General features: G+C 42.5%; 1 protein-coding gene across 1 annotated transcript; it reads left to right on the forward strand.

Moving 5' to 3' along the window:
- The first annotated feature begins 237 nt into the window (after positions 1-237).
- On the forward strand, positions 238-12,348 carry LOC141048965 (uncharacterized). The gene is made up of 9 exons (XM_073545046.1): positions 238-334; positions 1,287-1,369; positions 1,639-1,701; positions 1,801-1,842; positions 3,665-3,706; positions 6,827-6,880; positions 9,324-9,374; positions 10,232-11,036; positions 12,234-12,348. The coding sequence occupies exons 1-8, from the start codon at positions 286-288 to the stop codon at positions 11,030-11,032; spliced, it is 1,185 nt and encodes a 394-aa protein (XP_073401147.1). The 5' UTR covers positions 238-285; the 3' UTR covers positions 11,033-11,036; positions 12,234-12,348.
- The last annotated feature ends 8,983 nt before the right edge of the window (positions 12,349-21,331 follow it).

Consider the following 21,331-nt stretch of genomic DNA (forward strand, 5'->3'; position numbering starts at 1 on the left):
ATGCCAAGATCGTATTTGATTTACAGAAGGGTGCAAATAATAAGTAAGGTAACATCCTTTGATCATTCTAGCACACCATGACAAGTAAGTATTATAATTATCAGATTTCATCGTTCTCATGTTTCACAATGATTTCACGCTTTCCTCCTCGTGATGACTTGTGTTTGGTTAGTACTGGATGTACATCTAAACAGCAAATTGTATAAATTGACCAAATCTTCAGTGTTTCCACATAGTTCATTTCCCAGCGTTTATACTGAAGATACACTTGCAAGAAGCACAGAAATGAAGACCATGTGTCTTCTCCTTGTGACTGCAGCTCTTTGTTGCTTTGGTAAGTTCCTCGGATTGTCTTACTATTATGCTAGTAAGTTCAGCTTTGGAAGAATAATTGACCCACTTTATATCATTGTTAGGTTTAATATTTTGCTAATTGATTTTATATATTTTTTACCTTTTTTGTAAGCATAGCTTTATATTTTTTTTTAATACTGAGTTCCAAATGTCCTGTATAGATTTCAGGGTTAAATGATAAAATTCTGTCTGTCTGAAACCACCAGTAGGGGGAGCTTAGGAGCATGCTAAAGACTTCTTTAAAGGGGTTGTCTCATGAAGTCAAGCCCCATGAATATGCCCAACTAGGGTATATGGACATCATAAAGTGGAAAGCCCTAATCAGAACCCTCCTCTATGAGCCAGTAAAAAGAAACGCTCTATAACAGTGGCTTCTGTTCTGACAGATTCGGGCTAGCTGTCTTAATGGCTGCCACACAAAACTACATTTTCCAGTGATAGCGTCCTGTCTATCAGTCCCCTGACCTCTGAAGCCACTGATCTGAGTCATGTGGCTGATAGATAATTAGGACTTTTCATAACTGGAGTGGTGGGAGTACCAAGGGGTAAGTAACACTAATTTCTTCCCTTTATAAAGTTTTCTTTCTTCTGGCCAGTATTCGAAAACCTCTCTATAGTCACCAGAAAAAGATGCACAGCTCCTTTCCCCAGATATAAAGGAGTGACAGGGAAGATGCGTTCCCAGCCTTATCGTAGCTCCAGAAATACAACAGAGCTGTCATTAAATCCCCTGCTGCCCCTGTACCAGTCTACACAGCAAAGCTGACAACTGAGCAGCTGAAAGCAGAAAATGTCAGACAACTGTATGGACTATGGATAGTTATAAACCCTATAAGAAAATCAAAGGGTTTAGGATTAAACTAAAATGGAAACAAGAATGTAAAGAGATATTATCACAGAGCGGTTAAATAACTGTAATTCATTTGTTTTAGCTCCCGCTACGTCAAATGTTATTAGAGGTGACCAAGATGAAAATGGCTATGTTGCAAGTCAAAGCTGCTTGCAGAAAGCTATAGTAAGTATAAGACCAAGTATATTAGCAAAGGCCTAGAAAAATTTTTTTAAAAAAAACTAATAGAGATTTTTATTTCTGGTGTGGTTTACAGCATTTATTTATGTGTGTGTCTACCTTTGCTGTCAAAGCACATATACAATAGGTAGGGGTCTGTAAAGCAGACCACAGCCATCATGGCTCTTTTCCCAGACTCTTAATATAGGATGACTCTTTACATGTGTTTGAAAATGATAAAAAAATTACTGATTTCCTTTATTCCTTTATTTTAGAGTACCGATGGAGATGCTGTTAACGGTGTGATAGAATTTTTCTGCTCATGTATGAAATATAAGGTAAAAAGAATTCTAATATGGCCATTTACTGCGTATTCGGACTATCCTTCATAGTGACTTATTTGTATACCTAATGAATATGATATATTTGCTTATTAGGATGATAAAACAGAACTAATCAAAGCATTAAAAGAACTTGAGGTAAGCAGCATATAATATTGTTATTCTCCTCATTTCACTGATTAAACGGCATGGAGCTTGGTTGGTATTCTCATTGCTCTGCATTGTAATCCACAACCTCATAGTTTTGTAAATTACACTTCTATATGAAGGAAATCTACAATATTTACAATACAATCTACAATATTTAGTCATTCTATTCCAAGGCCTCTTCAATGTGATAATGATATGCATGGTGAGGATGCCTTCCATATATGCCCCATCCATTGCCAGCTGCAGATGCCTGCCACATATGCCCCATACAGGGCTTACTGCACATGTCTTCCATATATGCCCCATACAATGCCAGCTGCAGATGCCTGCCACATATGCCCCATACAGTGCTTACTGCACATGCCTTCCATATATGCCCCAGAAAGTGCCAGCTGCAGATGCCTGCCACATATGCCCCTTACAGAGCTTACTGCACATGTCTTCCATATATGCCCCATACAGTGCCAGCTGCAGATGCCTGCCACATATGCCCCTTACAGAGCTTACTGCACATGTCTTCCATATATGCCCCATACAGTGCCAGCTGCAGATGCCTGCCACATATGCCCCTTACAGAGCTTACTGCACATGTCTTCCATATATGCCCCATACAGTGCCAGCTACAGATGCCTGCCACTTATGCCCCATACAGAGCTTACTGCACATGCCTTCCATATATGCCCCATAAAGTGCCAGCTGCAGATGCCTGCCACATATGCCCCATATAGAGCTTACAACACATGCCTTCCATATAGTATATGCGCCATACAGTGCTTACTGTGCTGCCACGTATACCCCATACAGTGCCAGCTGCAGATGCCTGCCACTTATGCCCCATACAGTGCCAGCTGCACATGCCTTCCATATATGCCCCATACAATGCCAGTTGCAGATGCCTGCCACATATGCCCCATACAGTGCTTACTGCACATGCCTTCCATATATGCCCCATACAATGGCAGCTGCAGATGCCTGCCACATATGCCCCATACAGTGCTTACTGCACATGTCTTCCATATATGCCCCATACAGTGCCAGCTGCAGATGCCTGCCACTTATGCCCCATACAGAGCTTACTGCACATGCCTTCCATATATGCCCCATACAATGCCAGTTGCAGATGCCTGCCACATATGCCCCATACATTGCTTACTGCACATGTCTTCCATATATGCCCCATACAGTGCCAGCTGCAGATGCCTGCCACTTATGCCCCATACAGAGCTTACAGCACCTGCCTTCCATATATGCCCCATACAGTGCCAGTTGCCTGCCACATATGCTCCATACAGAGCTTACAGCACATGCCTTCCATATATGCCCCATACAGTGCCAGCTGCAGATGCCTGCCACATGTGCCCCATACAGAGCTTACAGCACATGTCTTCCATATATGCCCCATACAGTGCCAGTTGCAGTTGCCTGCCACATATGCCCCATACAGAGCTTACAGCACATGCCTTCCATATAGTATATGCGCCATACAGTGCTTACTGTGCTGCCACGTATGCCCTATACAGTGCCAGCTGCAGATGTCCTACTGAGTCCCTGCTACTGATGCCTTAATATATTGTCTACTCCATATTTTCCAATACAGTACCAGCCTCATAGAACACCCTAAAATGCCATCCACGAATGCACACTTATCGTCTGTATATAACCTCACTGCCATCAGATATGTGGCTATCATATAATTCACAACAAAACAGTATAATAAATGTTGATGTTACTTTTTGACAGCAGAAGCTTCCACTCTTAATTTTAATTACCCGGATTATCATTTACAGTAATGTTTTCCATTCTCACTTAGGATGTCACTGGCTGCACCATGCTAGGATCAGGTCAAGATCCAGTAAGATTTTTTTCACTAATTTTATTTATTTTTTTTGGATTTAAATAAGTTTTCCCATGAACAAAGTACATTTTAATTAATAAATCTTGCAATAATAATAAGTTTCATAATTTGATGTCTTAAAAATATTCCTGTCCTGAAATAATCTTATAAATGTGCTCCTTCTAAATACTGTTATTTACTGTGTCCGACCAAGTAGAGCTGCTCCAGTTCATGGTTGGCACATATCACAACTCCTAGCCAGGGGAGGAAGCATAAGTCACTTACAATACGTGAGTAAACAAAAAGAAACAGTTGGGGCTCGCAAATGTCTGTTTGTGTGAGGGAATACATATCCCTGCCTGTTTGTTTTATCACAGGAGTGAGTGTTTCTACCATGTCACTAGTGTTGCTAGGTCATCATAATTCAAGTCAGTGATACATGCGCTCTGTGGCTGCTGAAACTCCTATATCACAGACTTGATTAACGGTGAGCTCAGAGGGTTGAAGGTGAGGCAGAAACAGTGATACTGTGATAAAACTGGCAGAGAAATGTGTTACTTGAGAAAGTAACAGCTGTAAGACCCTGCTGTTTCGGTTGTATGCTTACTTATCATAAGTAAAGGGGGAGACAGGGCGCTTCTAATGCGTAGGTCTGTATGGAAAGTAGATGAGTGCACAGCAAGTGTTAGGCTCACCTGATAGGGTTGTGAGAGTCACAACACCTATAATCGCATAAAACAGCTGCAGCAGTCTGCACGAGGTCCAAGGACTTGGTACAAAGAGAAGGCTGGTAGTGCAATAAGAGACTGTGCTGCAGTGGTAGAATTCAAGGTATCTTTATTGCCAACGTGTTTCCTGATCCAGTCCCAGCTCACTTCATCATGCCCTGATGAAGTGAGCTGGGACTGGCTCAGGAAACGCGTTGGCAATAAAGATACCTTGAATTCTACCACAGCAGCGCAGTCTCTTATTGCACTACCAGCCTTCACTTATCATCAGTGACTTATAATTTCTTCGGCCTGTTTCACACTTGCTTTTTTTTGCAGCGCATTTTTCCCGCAAAAAAACGCATTGAAAAATGCATACAAAAGCATACAACTGCTGCGTTTTTTTCAAGCATTTTTATGAGCATGCATGAAAAAAACGCAGCGTTTTTATGCGTTTGTATGCGTTTTTAGTGCGTTTTTACCGCGTTTGCGTTTTTTTCCAACATTAGGTGGCCCCTCACACTAACCCAAACCATGACTTTACTAACCCTAACCCTGACCCTAACCCTAACCCTGACCCTAACCCTAACCCTAACCCTGACCCTAACCCTTAACCAAACCATACTTAACCCTAACCCTAACCCTGACCCTAACCCTAACCCTGACCCTAACCCTTAACCAAACCATACTTAACCTTAACCCTAACCCTAACCCTGACCCTAACCCTAACCCTAACCCTAACCCTGACCCTAACCCTTAACCAAACCATGCTTAACCCTAACCCTGACCCTAACCCTAACCCTGACCCTAACCCTTAACCAAACCATACTTAACCCTAACCCTGACCCTAACCCTGACCCTAACCCTTAACCAAACCATACTTAACCCTAACCCTGACCCTAACCCTGACCCTAACCCTGACCCTAACCCTGACCCTAACCCTAACCCTGACCCTAACCCTAACCCTAACCCTTAACCAAACCATACTTAACCCTAACCCTGACCCTAACCCTTAACCAAACCATACTTAACCCTAACCCTGACCCTAACCCTGACCCTAACCCTAACCCTAACCCTGACCCTAACCCTAACCCTGACCCTAACCCTGACCCTAACCCTTAACCAAACCATACTTAACCCTAACCCTAACCCTGACCCTAACCCTAACCCTGACCCTAACCCTTAACCAAACCATACTTAACCTTAACCCTAACCCTGACCCTAACCCTAACCCTAACCCTGACCCTTAACCAAACCATACTTAACCCTAACCCTGACCCTAACCCTAACCCTAACCCTGACCCTAACCCTAAACCCTAAACCCCCTTAACTAACCCTAACTTTACCCAAACCCCTAAATTCCATTGTCTAAACTAATGGTAAAAAAAAAAACGCATGTGCAAAAAAACGCATACATAAGCATGCCAATGCGCACATATGCTCACCATAGACTTATAATGGGTGTCTTGCTGTAAAAAAACGCATTGCGCGCGCATGCGTTTTTTTGAGGCAAATCGGACGCACAAAAAATGCAACAAGTTGCATTTTGTGCGCCCGAGCGCATACCGCAAAAAAACGCATGCGCGGTAAAACGCGTACAAACGCATGTGTATGCGCACATAAGCGCATCCCATGCAAAGTATAGGAAAAAAAACCGCATGCGCTATTTAGCGCTAATTTACCGCGAAAAAAAACGCAAATGTGAAACCAGCCTTCCCTGTCCAGGAGCTGTGGTATGTAGTGACCATGAACTGGATCAGTTCTGCATGGATGGACACAGCAAATAACAGTACATAGCAGGGGCACATTTTTAAGATTTTCTCAGCACAGTAACATTTTTTTAACACAAAGTGTTGTGGAACTTATTATTATTCCAAGATCTAATAAAGGGAATCTGTCAGCAGGTTTTTGCTACCTCATCTGTGAGCAGCATGATGTAGGCAAAGAGACCCTAAATCCAATGATGTATCACTCAGTTTACTGGATGCAGCATTTCTGACACAGAGTATTTAGATTTAGCATGAAGCAGAGCTGAGAAAGCTAACCCCGCCCACTCCAGGCTCTCTATACACAAAGTCCATAGACAGTGAGGTGCTTATCACAGGAGGAGGTGGAATTGGACCAGGAGGCATTGCGCTGCTGTGCCCAAGCAATAATAAACTTCTGGTGCTAAAACAATCATTGCAAATAAACAAAACCACAGAAATTGGTAAGATAGGCATCGAGCATTCTGTCTTCAGATAACATAGAAAAAACCTGCTGACAGATTCCCTTTAATTAAAATATATTTTGTTCATGGGACAATCCCTTTAAGTACTTCTACATGTCAATGGGAGAATTTATTTAATATACAACATTCATTAGTCTTACTGAAATCATTGAAACCAAGTGCATGAAGCCCAATAAAGTGACTGTTATCTGCTGTCCCCAGGCGCATGAAACTACGGATGAAAATGATGCTCTCTCAGTCATTGCACAGCTGCTGGTAAAAAGAAAAACCTATTTACCGTATTTTGTATTGTGTGAAACTCTGCTCAGTAATATGAAAGCATTGGACACTTTTGAAGTTCATGTCAGTATATTATTTGTTCCTATGACAGCAAATGGTAATGTAGCTGTGATCAGTCCTACTGCTGTGTTCATCACTTTAACAGGACAGATTTATGTGCACTGAAAGGAAAAGTCATTCCTATTGAAAGGCTGCAAAGCAGAAGTATTAAACTAAAACTGCAAAGTATTGATATACAAAGTTTATAGAAAAATTTCTAAAAATGTATTTATATATACTAACTGAAGAGCCCAGCGTTGCACGGGCATAGTAACTAACTGTGGTTAGTTATAACAAATTATAATTATTATCCTCCATCCCATAGTCCAGTGCACATATACCCATCATACATATCCTCCATCCCATAGTCCAGTGCCCATTTACCCATCACACATCCTCCATCCCATAGTCCAGTGCACATATACCCATCATACATATCCTCCATCCCATAGTCCAGTGCCCATATACCCATCACACATCCTTCATCCCATAGTCCAGTGCCCATATTCCCATCATCCACATCCTCCATCCCATAGTCCCATGTCCATATACCCATCATACACATCCTTCATCCCATAGTCCCTTGCCCATATACCCATCATACATATCCTCCATCTCATAGTCCCATGCCCATACACCCATCATATATATCCGCCATCCCATAGTCCCGTGCCCATATACCCATCATACATATCCTCCATCTCATAGTCCCATGCCCATATACCCATCATCCACATCCTCCATCCCATAGTCCCATGTCCATATACCCATCATACACATCCTTCATCCCATAGTCCCTTGCCCATATACCCATCATCCACATCCTCCATCCCATAGTCCCATGTCCATATACCCATCATACATATCCGCCATCCCATAGTCCTGTGCCCATATACCCATCATACATATCCTCCATCTCATAGTCCCATGCCCATACACCCATCATATATATCCGCCATCCCATAGTCCCGTGCCCATATACCAATCACACATCCTCCATCCCATAGTCCCATGCCCATATACCCATCACACATTCTTCATCCCATAGTCCCGAGCCGGGTGGCGCTGAGCAGGGAGTTCCTGGAGATGTGCTGTTATGTAATCTTGCAGTGCGGCTCTGTGTGCAGCCGCTGATGATGCGATTTTCTATGACGGTAACAATAGAGCGTGGCAGTAATAGAGGAGGGGGTGATTCATTTCTGTCATGTGCTCTCTGCTCCTTTCTGGGGGGCAGACAATGGCTGGGATGCTAGATTTCTCCCACCTGGTCAGTATCTGCTGAGGTGTTGTGGAGTGGGAAAACTGTTGCTCACAGCAACCAATCACAGCTCAGCGTTCATCTTTTAAACAGCTCTGGTGAAATGAAAGCTGCTTAGTGATTGGTTGCTATCTGGAGTGGGTGTGGCTTGATACACACACAGACATACATACACTCATTTTTATATATATATATATATATATATATATATATATATATATATATATATATATATACACACACACTGTATATATACTGTATATATATTGCCAAAGATCGTCAGCAATCTCTTTAGATATGTTTCCCAATTTCTTCAAGAATCAAGATGGGAGAAGTGTAAAAAGATTAGATTATCTCCCCCAGGAACTAAGGATTGGACGTGTTGAATTTAAGCATGCCTGATCTTTGTTCCTCCCAATATCTGGTGTCATAGAAGAAGCTGGTGACCTTTATACACATTTAAAAGTGGGGGTTTTTTTGCCTTTTCTTACAGTATTAATAGAGAAGAGTGAATAGAAAACTGATCTTTTTGTAATTTGCTGTGGACAGATTTAGTAAAATGACTGCCAGATGGCTTCCATTTTGCTCAACCGTAGAAGGCCAGCAAACAGTAAAAAAGCTATCAATAAAAACCTAATACTCATTTCTCCGACCACCCCGCATCTCACTCCTCCATGTTGCGCGCTGCATCTTCAGCCTTGTCACTATAGGCTGGGACCTACGACCACGACCAAGCCTCGGGATTACAGTGGGTCATAGGGTCGTGGCGCATGGTATGACGTTATAGTGCGCAGGATGTTCCCGCACTGGTCTTGGCCGGAAGTCCCATTCTAGAGTGAAAACACCAGAGATGCCGGTGTATGATGTCAGAAGCATGAGGCCCCAGACAGAAGGCAGTAAGGAGCAGGGCGACTGGGTGGGTTAACAGTGTGATGAGTATTTTTTTTTTCAATTTATTATTCTTTTTCCGGACCCCAGAGCATAATAAGGAACATTCGATTTGCGGTGAATAACTTTGCTGCAAATTGAATTTCAAGGCAAAATCCATACAATTCAAATTTTCCCCTGATCTCTAATCTTTGTTATCAGTCATTAATCACTAATGACGCATTTCTTTTACAGGAGCAGCTTAGAGCTAATTCCTTCGAACTAGCAGTCACTTGTGTTTTGCTGGTAAGTTTCCTTATGTTATAGGTGGAAAATGATAAATGTTCACATACATATATCAAGAAAAAGGCCTAGCATAGTATATAACGTAATATATGCAAGCTACAGGGTTTTGCTAGCACTGTCGTCCTGGTGAGAATCATCAGCTTCCCCAGACATCGCTGCTTTACGATAACACGATATGGCGATACTATATATGTTCAATTCATGGAAAGTTGGAACATTTACCAGATGTACAAATCAGGACCTTTAAATATTTTACTGAGGGTCTTCCCTTAGGATCCGTTCTGCGCGAATGTTAACACTGTCTTACGCTACCTCTCCAGTGTGGAGTGGCTTAAAGCATCATATCATCCAGTACCATACCATACAATATGAGCATTCGTACCAGTATGGCTTGCCTTACGTGTATACGAGCCTTCTGTAGACCTTCTCACTGACCATCCTAAGTTTTAAAGTGTGAAAAAGATGTGAGGCGTGAATAAATGCTTTTCAGTTTGCGCTAAATTCTCAGTTCTGAGCTTTAGAACTGGACCCGTTTACAAATCCTTCTTAGCTCAGTATCAGCACAGAGTCTTCTGCAGCCGCTTCCATCCTAAGCGTTATCCGTACATGAGACACTGTGGAGTGGTCTAATCAGAGAGAAACCAGCGGTCCCGTTGCTGTGTAGGACCTCAGCGCTATATTTGGGTCAGACTGTATAAGTAATGACCAGAAGTAAACATTCCCTTGAAGTTGGTTTAGAGGTCTAAGGATGAAAACATGGGCTGTGTTTTTACATATGGGGAATGGGTGATCTATTAAGATGGAATGCTGTTCCTACAACACCAATATTGTTTTTTTTTTATATATATATATTGTAGGATGATGTGCCTACAGATCTCACATCAAGTAGTAAAGACGCCGCCGGTCAAGGACATAAACGTACAACTCGTCAACTTTCAAGTCTACTTCCAGGGCTCCTTGGAGGAATATTAGATGAGAAAGGAGGGCTGCTAGGACCGTTACTCGGCCTGTCTGGATCATTATTAGGTGGAGGGCACGGAAGTGGAGGAGGTCTGCTTGGAGGACTATTAAGTGGGCAAGGAGGGCTGCTAGCACCGTTACTAGGCCTGCCTGGATCATTATTAGGTGGAGGGCACGGAAGTGGAGGACTATTAGGTGGGCAAGGAGGGCTGCTAGGATCGTTACTTGGCCTGCCTGGATCATTATTAGGTGGAGGGCACGGAAGTGGAGGACTATTAGGTGGGCAAGGAGGGCTGCTAGGATCGTTACTTGGCCTGCCTGGATCATTATTAGGTGGAGGACACGGAAGTGGAGGACTATTAGGTGGGCAAGGAGGGCTGCTAGGATCGTTACTTGGCCTGCCTGGATCATTATTAGGTGGAGGACACGGAAGTGGAGGACTATTAGGTGGGCAAGGAGGGCTGCTAGGATCGATACTAGGCGTGCCTGGATCATTATTAGGTGGAGGGCACGGAAGTGGAGGAGGGCTGCTTGGAGGACTATTAGGTGGGCAAGAAAGTGGGGGAAGGCTGCTTGGCGGAGTATTGGGTGGAGGCAGTGTAGGAGCAAGAGGTGGTCAAAAGCAAGGTTTAGTAGGAAATTTAGTTGGCGGTCTCACAGGTAGTGGAAGTTCTGGCGGCTTACTTGGACCTGGTTAAAAAGGTAAAAAAAAATAAAGAAATTATGTGTTTAACCCTTTACTACCCACACAATTTTTTGTGATTTTTTTTTTACATGTTCTGATCAAACAACAGTACCAATTTTACTTTCTCTTGTAAATATTATATATTATGTATGTTGCTTACAACATTTAAAAAAGATAAAACTTCAATTGCTACAATTTAATTGGAACTGCATTAGTTATTAGGAAGCTATGAAAACAGCATAGCGCAGCCTCCTGTGCTGTGTAGACACAGATATTCCCTTCTCAGTCATGAATTGCTGAGATATGAATATCCCTTTAACTACATTTCCATCATGCATAACAAGTAAGGCATTTTGAAAGTTGCAGCTAAGGTTCTGTTCACATTAACTTCATTCTCCTCGCCAGCTTTCGGGTTCAGTATATATTTTAAAGGAACCCAACAGCATAGGCTGCTACTCTAGTCTGTAAAACCATAATTTAATGTTATGATAGAAGCTATGCCCTTCCGTTTTGTTTATGCACATTGCAGTATACTTTTCTTTTTTTTTAAATCTGTACCTTAAAGGGAATCCATCATCAAGTTTTTGTTACCCCATAAGAGATCAGCATGATGTAGGGGCAGGGACCCTAATTCCTAGTCATATTTCACCTACTAGGCTAGTTGCTGTAGATTTGATAAAGTCCCTGTTTTATCTGCTGCAGTTCTACCAGTCTTCTGAATGATGAGCTCTGTATTACCCATCCATACCACTGATTGGCAGATTTCTGTGTGCACTGTGCATAGGCAGAAAGTTGCCAATTGGTGGTGGTGGGGGAAATATACAGAGCTCATGAAGATGGTTGGCTTATCTGGCAGCAGGTTTACTAGTCCTCTAGTGATAATCTCATGCTAATAAAATGATTTTATCAAAACTACAGCAAGCAGCCCGGTAAGTGACACATCACTGGAATTATGGTCTCTGTCTCTACATTATACTGTTGTCAGATTAGATGGCAAACGCTGGTGACAGATTCCCTTTACCTCTACATATGTGATGTGAAGTTACATTCATCTCAAGCAAATGTACATTTTACTGATTTTAAAAATCATGTTTTTTTAAGTATTTAAGATATAACATGAAGTATAAACTACATTGATGCCGTTGTTTATTCTCATAGTATGGTTCTAAAGGTAATGCACCTAATAGTTTTTTTTTTTCCGTTTGTTTTCACAGGATGCCAAGGTCACAATCCAGATGAGTTTGGAACGTAATATGCAGATGGAATCAACCATCTCCATTTATAGCTTAGTGTTGTTGATCAAAAATCTAATAAATTCATTGAAAATAAGTATTTCTCACAGTTCTTGTCTTGACTGATTAGCTTCATGAATCATACATTGCCCATATAATGCTATAATGTGCACACATGGAATCAATTTGCAAAACAGTGCCCAGTGATTGATATTCCTTGCGCAATAAGTAGTATATGCAGTACCCACACAGATTTTTAATGGGTGGAAATAAGGCATAGTAGCATCAAAATTCAGATCAATTGCATTCTCTTGGTTTTGTGTGCCACCTATGAGGAATAGGCTGGCAAAATTGTCAAGAAGGTGCTTGTGCCATTATCACTTCATCTACCCTTACCCATTAGTAACAGGAAGAACCTGATATGTGATGTGTTCGTAAGGAGGGTTACACATAACCTGTGGTACTCTACCCATTTTTTTTAAATCTAGGATATCATGTGAAATTATTAGGGTTTAAAGCGAGCTATCACTCTGTTCATATATTTCAAGGGAACCTTTCATGTCCCCAAGCACCAGTGGCCTGCAATGGGGCTAAGCTGCAGGATAATAGCATTCTAAATCCATTTGGTCATTGTCCTGACAGTGAGGCTACTGGCTGAAATAAACTTTATTCTTCCATGCAGCCTCCAGCTTTCAGTCATAGGGGCGTGGCTTCACTCACTGCTAGGTATACAGTGAGCAGAGGCTGTAACCACGCCCCAGGACTGACTGACAGCTGGCTCAGCAGTGCATCAGTACAGAGCCGGGTTTCAGTCACTATATTGAGTGGTGACTTAAACTGTGCCACATCTCTGTGACTGAAAGCTAGAGGCTGCTGGAAGAAATATAGTTTTTTCCCGGCAGCGAGGCTTTCAGTGCGATGGCCAAGCTGCTTTAGAATGCTATTATCCTGAAGGTTAACCCCATATCTGCAGGTTAATAGTGTTTGAGGACATGACAAGTTCCCTTTAAAACCTTGGCAATTTTTGAGTCTTGATGTCAAGGATGGAGCTACAGGTGAAACAGAAGTAGCAGAAGCACCTAGGCGCTAATAGCTGCCGAGAAGCCATTATAAGTAGAACATTTGAGTATTTCATATGGCTTATGGTAGGTTGGGGGACCCTTTGCATTGATCACCAGGAATCCTAACTGATAAAAAGATGTAAATAATAAGACATTAATATACATGGTGTTCAAAACTGCACATCCATCAATGTGTCCAGCTCAATTTATCAAAGGTTCAATTTAGAAATATTACTATTTATTAGCCCTATCAAAGTAAACAATACATTAAGAGATTGTCAGCCAACCAGAAACCCTCCCTACAACACTGGAATCTCAATTTTATGGTATAGATTTTTCGCTCAAGGCATGACGGAGATCTGGTGGTAAAGATTGGAGAAGTTTGTCAGAGGCCTTCAAGGTGGATTTTAGCAACACAGAAAACTTTCAAGAATTAGAACAGGGTAGTCACTGCGATATAAAGGAGCTTTTCTTGGAGGCCAGCTAGGCTAGTACAAACACCTTTCTTGTGAGATCTGAATCACGGCGATGTAATTTACCAAGATGGGAATGGTATATGAACCAAGGTATTGGTATTTGCCGGAGACTGGGTTACTGTGACGCCCCTGAGGGTTCAGTCGACACAGATGTACTGCACCTCCTCCTGAGGTGTGGTGCCCCACCATCCAGGTAAGGTGGAGACACCTGACCACACTCCAACACCTGCATCCCACACAACATAGTAGTGTAGCAAAGCACCTTTGGTGGCTCCCTTCTTGGAACACGAAGAGTGCTGGGAGGTGGGTGGAGCTTAGCTGCACAAGTGAGCGGGAGATGATTAGGACTAGGTCAGTCTGTGAGAGGAGATCCCCTGAGTGGGATGGATGGAAGGAGGTGCTGCAGCAGTCTCCTGTGACCTGGAGCTGCTGGCATGGGACAGAGATATAGAAAGCCTGATTCTCCAAAAGGAAGATAGTTTGGTGCGGAACGTAAGGAGAAGAAGAGGACTAAGGACTAAGGTCGGAATGGAACTCTTCCTCCAGTTCTAAGTGCATGGCTGGGGTCCGGTCCCCGAGGTTGTATGGATACTAATGGTCCTGCAGCAGACACCGGAGGAATAGAAGTTGTCACCACTTTATTCCCACACAAGACTTGGGGGCACAACTGCAACGTGAGTGAGCCGGGCCTTGGTAGCAAGGAGTCCCCGAAGCAGGCTACAGCTGTCTACCATACAAGTAGAGTTCAAAGGAACATCTTAAAGGAGGAACTTGGGTTTAACACACAACCACAAGTATTTCATTACAGGCGCTAGAAAGGAGACGTTCAGGAAAGGCATATGTTGGCGGAGTGTTGGAACGGAGTACTTCATCTTGCCTGGAGGTTGGCTGAGCCTCTGACCTGGAGGACACGGCACCGACGCGGGCACCTGTATGCACAACAGAATGTGCGTAAAGCTTTGGAACTACATGCCCTGGTGTCCTCCGCTTATTCCTGTGCCAACACACTCAGCACTGCTACATCTCTGTGCTTAACATTGCACCATTACGCTCTCCTCACCATCTCTCCATCTACACTGCCCTGGGACTACAGCCCTACCTGTGGAGGGCTACACCATCATTGCTGCACCACACCATCTGACCCAGAGAAGCAACCCAGCAGTGCTGGTCAAACTGACCAGAAACCACAGGTGGCGTCACGAACCATCTCCACAACTTTATCCCCATCACTCTACCCCTTTTACATGAATGCCCAGGGCCACGGACAGGGTCACCGCTACTGTGACACTTCCCTCTGAGATACCGGCCAGGTACCGAGTACCCCACGGCCCTGGCGGGCGATCCATTTTGGCGTCACGAACAGGATGACGAAGCCCGGTACCACCGGGTCCTGTGTGCTGAAGATTTATTGGACTTAAAATTGCTGAGAATGTGCAAAATAACCAAATTGATAGACTGTAAAATGGACTCTCAAAATGGCCGCTGGCGCGGTGAAGAAGGGCGTGACAACATGGGTGGCCCTAAGAAAAGAGCGCAAACTGTCCTGGGCCTCCCCTGCCTGAACTTCTATGCAACATCAACATGGCCCACTGTTATGAACTCATTTTCTGCTCCACCAGATGAGAGTTCTCCTTCCGTTCTCACTCTGGTGGTGACAGGAGGTAGTGAGGTTGGTTTAAGTGGTAGTGATCTGCCACCTGATGAGGAGGATAATGATTGGATCTCTGGAGTATCAGACTGGATATAAGACAGCCGACGCCCTATCCTGGTGCTGGTGATTCAGTCTGCTTCTCAGGTCTTGGACTTCAGCTCTCTTCCAGTCTTCTCAAGTTAAGTTTGTTTTTTGCTAATGTTCACACTTGCGCTTGTTGGTCAATTCAGTTTCTTGTGTGATCACCCTGACCCTGCTGGGGCTATGCTGAATTTCCACTCCTATTTATCTGTATTTGCCAATCTGCCTTTTTTGTCCCTTATTAGATTGGCCTCTTTTTGCTCTGTCTCAGAATATTTCTGAGTGCTGATATAGTGGGAGAAGTCTAGTGACTTCAGAGTTAATTTTGCTATCAGAAGTGTTGGACATTATTTTGGTAGGTTTTTTTGGCGGATTGCAGACAGTGTCTTTCCTTACCTGTCCTTTCTAGTTAGTCGGGCCCCATCGTTTGCTCAGCCTATTTTTCTGCCTTTGTTTGTGTTTTCATCTTGTTTCACCGTCAATACTTGTGGGGGGCTGTCTTTCCTTTGGGGTCTGCTCTGGGGCAGTTAGTTTTCCTCTTTTCCTGCTTTAGGCTTATGTAGCTCTCCGGTTGTGACGAGGCGTCTAGGACCATCGTAGGAACGCTCCACGACTGCTGCTAGTTGTGTGGTTAAGATCAGGGAACTGCAATCTGCATAGTTACCAACTTCTCTGGTTTTCTGAGACTTAGCTTGTTGTTTTTTTCCTCCTCGGTGACCCATTCATAACAGAATCACCAGCCATACCGCAGATTCTAGGGTACTCAAAAGCTGGAAAGAATTGTTAAACAAAAAGGAAAAAAAAAAAGTGTCAGATTTTTTTATTTATTTATATTTTTTCCTCTTTTTCTCTGGGGCCGTAGGAGGATTTTTTTTTCCTCTCCTAATGGAGATAAAGCAACTGTCTGATCGTGTGGAGCAACTTGCTGCTGATGTACAGGGATTTAAATAGAATCATAGAATCGTAGAGTTGGAAGGGACCTCCTGGGCCATCTGGTCCGACCCCCTGCTCAAAGCAGGATTCGCTAAATCATCCCAGTCAGATGTCTGTCCAGCCTCTGTTTGAAGACTTCCATTGAAGGAGAATTCACCACTTCTCGTTGCAGCTTGTTCCACTCATTGATCACTCTGTCAAAAAGTTTTTTCTAATATCTAATCTGTGTCTCCTCCCATTCAGTTTCATCCCATTGCTTCTAGTCTTTCCTTGTGCAAATGAGAATAAAGATGATCCTTCTACAATGTGACAGCCCTTTAGATATTTGTAGACAGGTATTAAGTCTCGTCTCAGTCTTCTCTTTTGCAAACTAAACAATCCCAAATCCTGCAACCTTTCCTCATAAGACAGGGTTTGCAGACCGGTCACCATTCTGGTTGCTTTTTTCTGAACTTGCTCCAGTTTGTTGATGTCTTTTTTAAAATGTGGTGCCCAAAACTGAACACAATATTCCAGATGAGGTCTGACCAAAGAGGAGCAGAGGGAAATAATGACTTCACGTGATCTAGACTGTATGCTTCTGTTAATACATCCTAGAATTGCATTTGCCTTTTTTGCTGCTGCATCACACTGTTGACTCATATTCAGTCTGTGATCTATTAGTATACCCAAGTCTTTTTCACATGTGCTGTTGCTTAGGCCTATTCCTCCCATTCTGTATATGCTTTTTTCATTTTTATTGCCCAGATGTAGTACTTTGCATTTTTCCCTGTTAAAAACCATTCTGTTAGTTGCTGCCCACTTCTCCAGTATATTTATATCTTTTTGAATCCTCTCTCTCTCTTCTCTAGTATTAGCTATCCCTCCCAGCTTTGTGCCATCAGCAAATTGAATCAGTTTACCCTCAATTCCTTCATCTAAATCGTTGATAAAGATGTTGAACAATACAGGGCCCAGGACAGAGCCCTGTGGTACCCCACTTGAGACATTCTTCCAACTGGATGTGCAGCCATTTACGACCACTCTTTGGGTCCGATCACTAAGCCAGTTATAAATCCACCTAACAGTTGCCTTGTCCATTCCATACTTAGTCATTTTTTCAATAAAGATTGTATGAGATACTTTGTCAAATGCTTTGCTGAAGTCAAGATATACTATATCTACAGCATTTCCTTGATCCACCCAATCAGTGATTCCATCATAGAAGGAAATTAAGTTAGTCTGACATGACTTATTAGTTACAAACCCATGCTGACTCTGTTTAATCACTTCATTCTTATCCAGGTACTGACATACATGTTGTTTAATAATTTGTTCAAAGATCTTTCCTGGTATAGAAGTCAGACTCACCGGCCTATAGTTGCCTGGGTCCACCTTCTTCCCCTTTTTGAAGATAGGAATAACATTTGCTCTTCTCCAGTCTTCTGGAACTTCTGTTCTCCAAGAATTTTCAAAGATTATGGAGAGGGGTTCAAAAATTTCTTCTGCTATCTCCTTCAGTACTCTGGGGTGTAATTCATCTGGATCTGGAGACTTGAATTCATTTAGGTTAGCTAAGTGTTTCCTCACTATCTTTCTGTTTATAGATATCCTGGATTCTTCTATTTCCTTAATAGGACAGTGAAGAACAGTTGGTGTTACATTTCCTTTCTGAGAGAAAACAGATGCAAAATAGGAATTTAAAAGTTCGGCCTTCTCAACATCCTGTCTTACCATTTCATCATTTTCATCCTGTAAAAATCCTATAGCATCTTTAACTTTTCTTTTACTTTTGACATATCCCCAAAATCCTTTATTATTGCTTTTGACATCTCTTGCAAGCCTCAATTCATTGTCAGCTTTAGCTAATCTGATTTGTGCCCTGCTGGTTCTGCAGACAGCATTATATTCTTCTTTTGATATCCCTCCCTCTTTCCATTTTATAAACATTTCTTTCTTCCTTTTTAGCATGTGCTTAAGTTCTGTGTTCATCCATCCTGGCTTCCTTAAATGCTTCCTATTCTTCCCTCTTTTCGGAATTGTTAACAATTGTGCTTTGAGAATTTCATTTTTCAAGATTTCCCATCCTTCCTGGACATTTTTGTCTTTAAGGATATCCAGCCATTGGATCCCTCCAATTCTCTTTCTGAATCCCTTAAAATCTGCCTTTCTGAAATCTAACCTTGACGTCTGAGTCTTCACAGGTCTTCCTCCTCTAGTTATCCAAAATTCTAAAATAGCATGGTCGCTACCTCCTAGGGTCCCAGCCACTTTTACCTTCTCAACCATTTCCTCCCTGTTTATAAGGATTAGATCCAAGGTAGCAGTACCCCTTGTTTTTTCCCCTACCTTTTGGAAGATAAAGTTGTCAGCAAGAGAGGATAAAGAATTTCCTTGACCTGTTAGTTTTGCCTGAGAGAGATTCCCAACAAATGTCTGGATAGTTGAAATCTCCCTTGACAACTATGTCATATTTTTTGGAGAACTTGGCCATTTGATGCATAAAGAGTTCATCCATATCTTCAGCTTGCACAGGCGGCCTGTAGTAAATGCCTACAATGGTGTCCTTTCCATTTTTCTGTCCTTGTATTCTTACCCAAACAGTTTCCACAGAACTCCCAGTCTCTGAAGTTTCAATCTCTGTGCAGATATATGCGTTTCTAACATACATTGCGACACCTCCTACTCGTTTATCAAGTCTGTTTCTTGCAAATATGTTGTATCCTTCTAGTCTTGTATTCCAATCATGTGTATTGTCCCACCAAGTTTCAGTGATTCCAATGACATCATATTTCTTTTCCTGTGTTAGTAGTTCCAATTCTCCTTGTTTGTTGCCCATGCTTTGTGCATTAGTATAGAAACATTTTAGTTTGTGATTGGTTTCTCTTTCTCCAATATTTTTATTAACTAGATTCTTTTGTCTTTGTTCTTCCTTTCCAATTCTAATAGCAGAGTTCTCAATAGCATTTGTCAGGTGTATGGCTTTTTCTGGTCTTTTACTTCCCTTCCCATGTTGTTCTAGTTTAAAGCTCTCCTTACCTACCTTCACCTACCTTATTCAGTCACATGCTGCTGAACCCAAGATTCCTACTCCTGATGTGTTTTCTGGGGATCAGTCTAAATTTCTGAATTGTAAGAATAATTGTAAATTTTTTCTTGCTTTGAAGCCTAACTCATCGGGGAGCTCTGTGCAGCAGGTTAAAATTATCATCTCCTTGCTGCGCGGCGATCCCCAAAATTGGGCTTTTTCTCTGACACCTGAAAATCCTATTCTGACTAATGTGGATGCATTTTTTCAGGCCTTGGGGTTGTTGTATGATGAACCTAATGCCATTGATCAAGCTGAGAGAACCCTGTTGGCATTAGACCAGGGTTAGGATCCTGCAGAGTTGTACTGTCAAAAATTTCGAAAATGGGCGGTCCTTACTACATGAAATGATAGTGCATTGGCAGTTCTCTTTCAGAAAGGTTTGTCAGAGACCGTAGAAGATGTTATGGTGGGATTTCCTGTTCCCTCTGGTCTGGATGGCTCTATGTCTTTAGCCATTCAAGTTGATCGGCGTTTACGTGAACGTAAAACTACACGGGAGGCGATGCCACCTTTTGAACAAATGTCTGAAACTATGCAATGTGATGGGGTTTTGTCTAGGGAGCCATGTCGGGAGTTTAGAAGGCGTAATAAGCTGTTTTTTTTCTGTGGAGACGCCTCTCATACTATTTCTGTCTGCCCTAAACGAGAGAAACGTTTTGCACACACATTTGCTGTGGGCAGTATACAACCTAAGTTCCTTTTGGCAATTACTCTGATCTGCTCCTTGTCCACATTTAACACTAAGGCTTTTGTGGATTCAGGAGCAGCTCTGAATCTGATGGATTTGGACTTTGCTAAACGTTGTGGTTTGTCCATGATGCCTCTGCAGACGCCTATTCCTTTGAGGGGTATTGATGCCACTCCTTTGGCAGAGAATAAACCTCAGTTTTGGACCAAGGTGATAATGCGAGTTGCCCCAGACCACCTAGAAAATTGTAAATTTTTGGTGCTGCATAATTTGCATGATACTATTGTTCTGGGGTTCCCCTGGTTGCAAACTCATAACCCAGTTTTGGATTGGAAATCTGTGTCTGTGGTGAGTTGGGGTTGTCAGTGTGTTCTTAGGGACGCTCCTGTTTTCTCCACCTCTCCTCAGTCTCATGATATTCCTGATTATCTGGCTGATTTCTCTGATGTATTTAGTGAGAGTAAGTCTGCGTCTTTGCCTCCTCATAGGAGTTATGACTGTGCAATTGAGTTGATGCCCGGGTGTAAATTTCCCAATGGTCGGCTTTTCAACTTATCTGTACCCGAACATGATGCTATGCGATCCTATATTAAGGAGTCGTTGGAGAAGGGTCATATTAGACCATCCTCGTCACCTTTAGGTGCTGTTTTTTTTTTGTGACCAAGAAAGATGGTTCATTAAGACCGTGTATTGATTATCGTTCCCTTAACAAGATGACGGTTAAATATCAGTACCCGTTACCTCTGATGTCTGATTTATTCTCCAGAGTTAAGAGTGCCTGCTGGTTTACTAAGCTTGACCTCAGGGGGGCGTATAATCTTATTCGCATCAAGCATGGGGATGAATGGAAGACGGCGTTTAATACTCCGGAGGGACATTTTGAGTACCTGGTGATGCCTTTTGGGCTCTCTAATGCCCCTTCTGTCTTCCAGTCCTTTATGAATGATATTTTCCGAGACTTTGTGGATAGGTTTTTGATCATCTATCTGGATGATATTTTGATCTTTTCTAGTGATTGGGATTCCCATGTGGAACATGTCCTGACTGTTTTCTGGATTTTGAGGGCGAATTCCCTGTTTGTTAAGGAATCGAAGTGCCTCTTTGGTGTACAAAGGATTTC

This window comes from Dendrobates tinctorius, unplaced genomic scaffold, assembly GCF_039654945.1.
Source record: "Dendrobates tinctorius isolate UK_male_01 unplaced genomic scaffold, ASM3965494v1 ptg000139l, whole genome shotgun sequence".
Classification (NCBI taxonomy): domain Eukaryota; kingdom Metazoa; phylum Chordata; class Amphibia; order Anura; family Dendrobatidae; genus Dendrobates; species Dendrobates tinctorius.

Bases quoted from the DNA above. Each gene is read 5' to 3' on its own strand.
- LOC141048965 (XM_073545046.1), top strand. From the start codon at position 286: ATGAAGACCATGTGTCTTCTCCTTGTGACTGCAGCTCTTTGTTGCTTT. The intron at 335-1,286 runs GTAAGTTCCTCG...CATTTGTTTTAG, and splicing joins TGCAGCTCTTTGTTGCTTTG to CTCCCGCTACGTCAAATGTT. The intron at 9,375-10,231 runs GTAAGTTTCCTT...TATATATTGTAG, and splicing joins CAGTCACTTGTGTTTTGCTG to GATGATGTGCCTACAGATCT.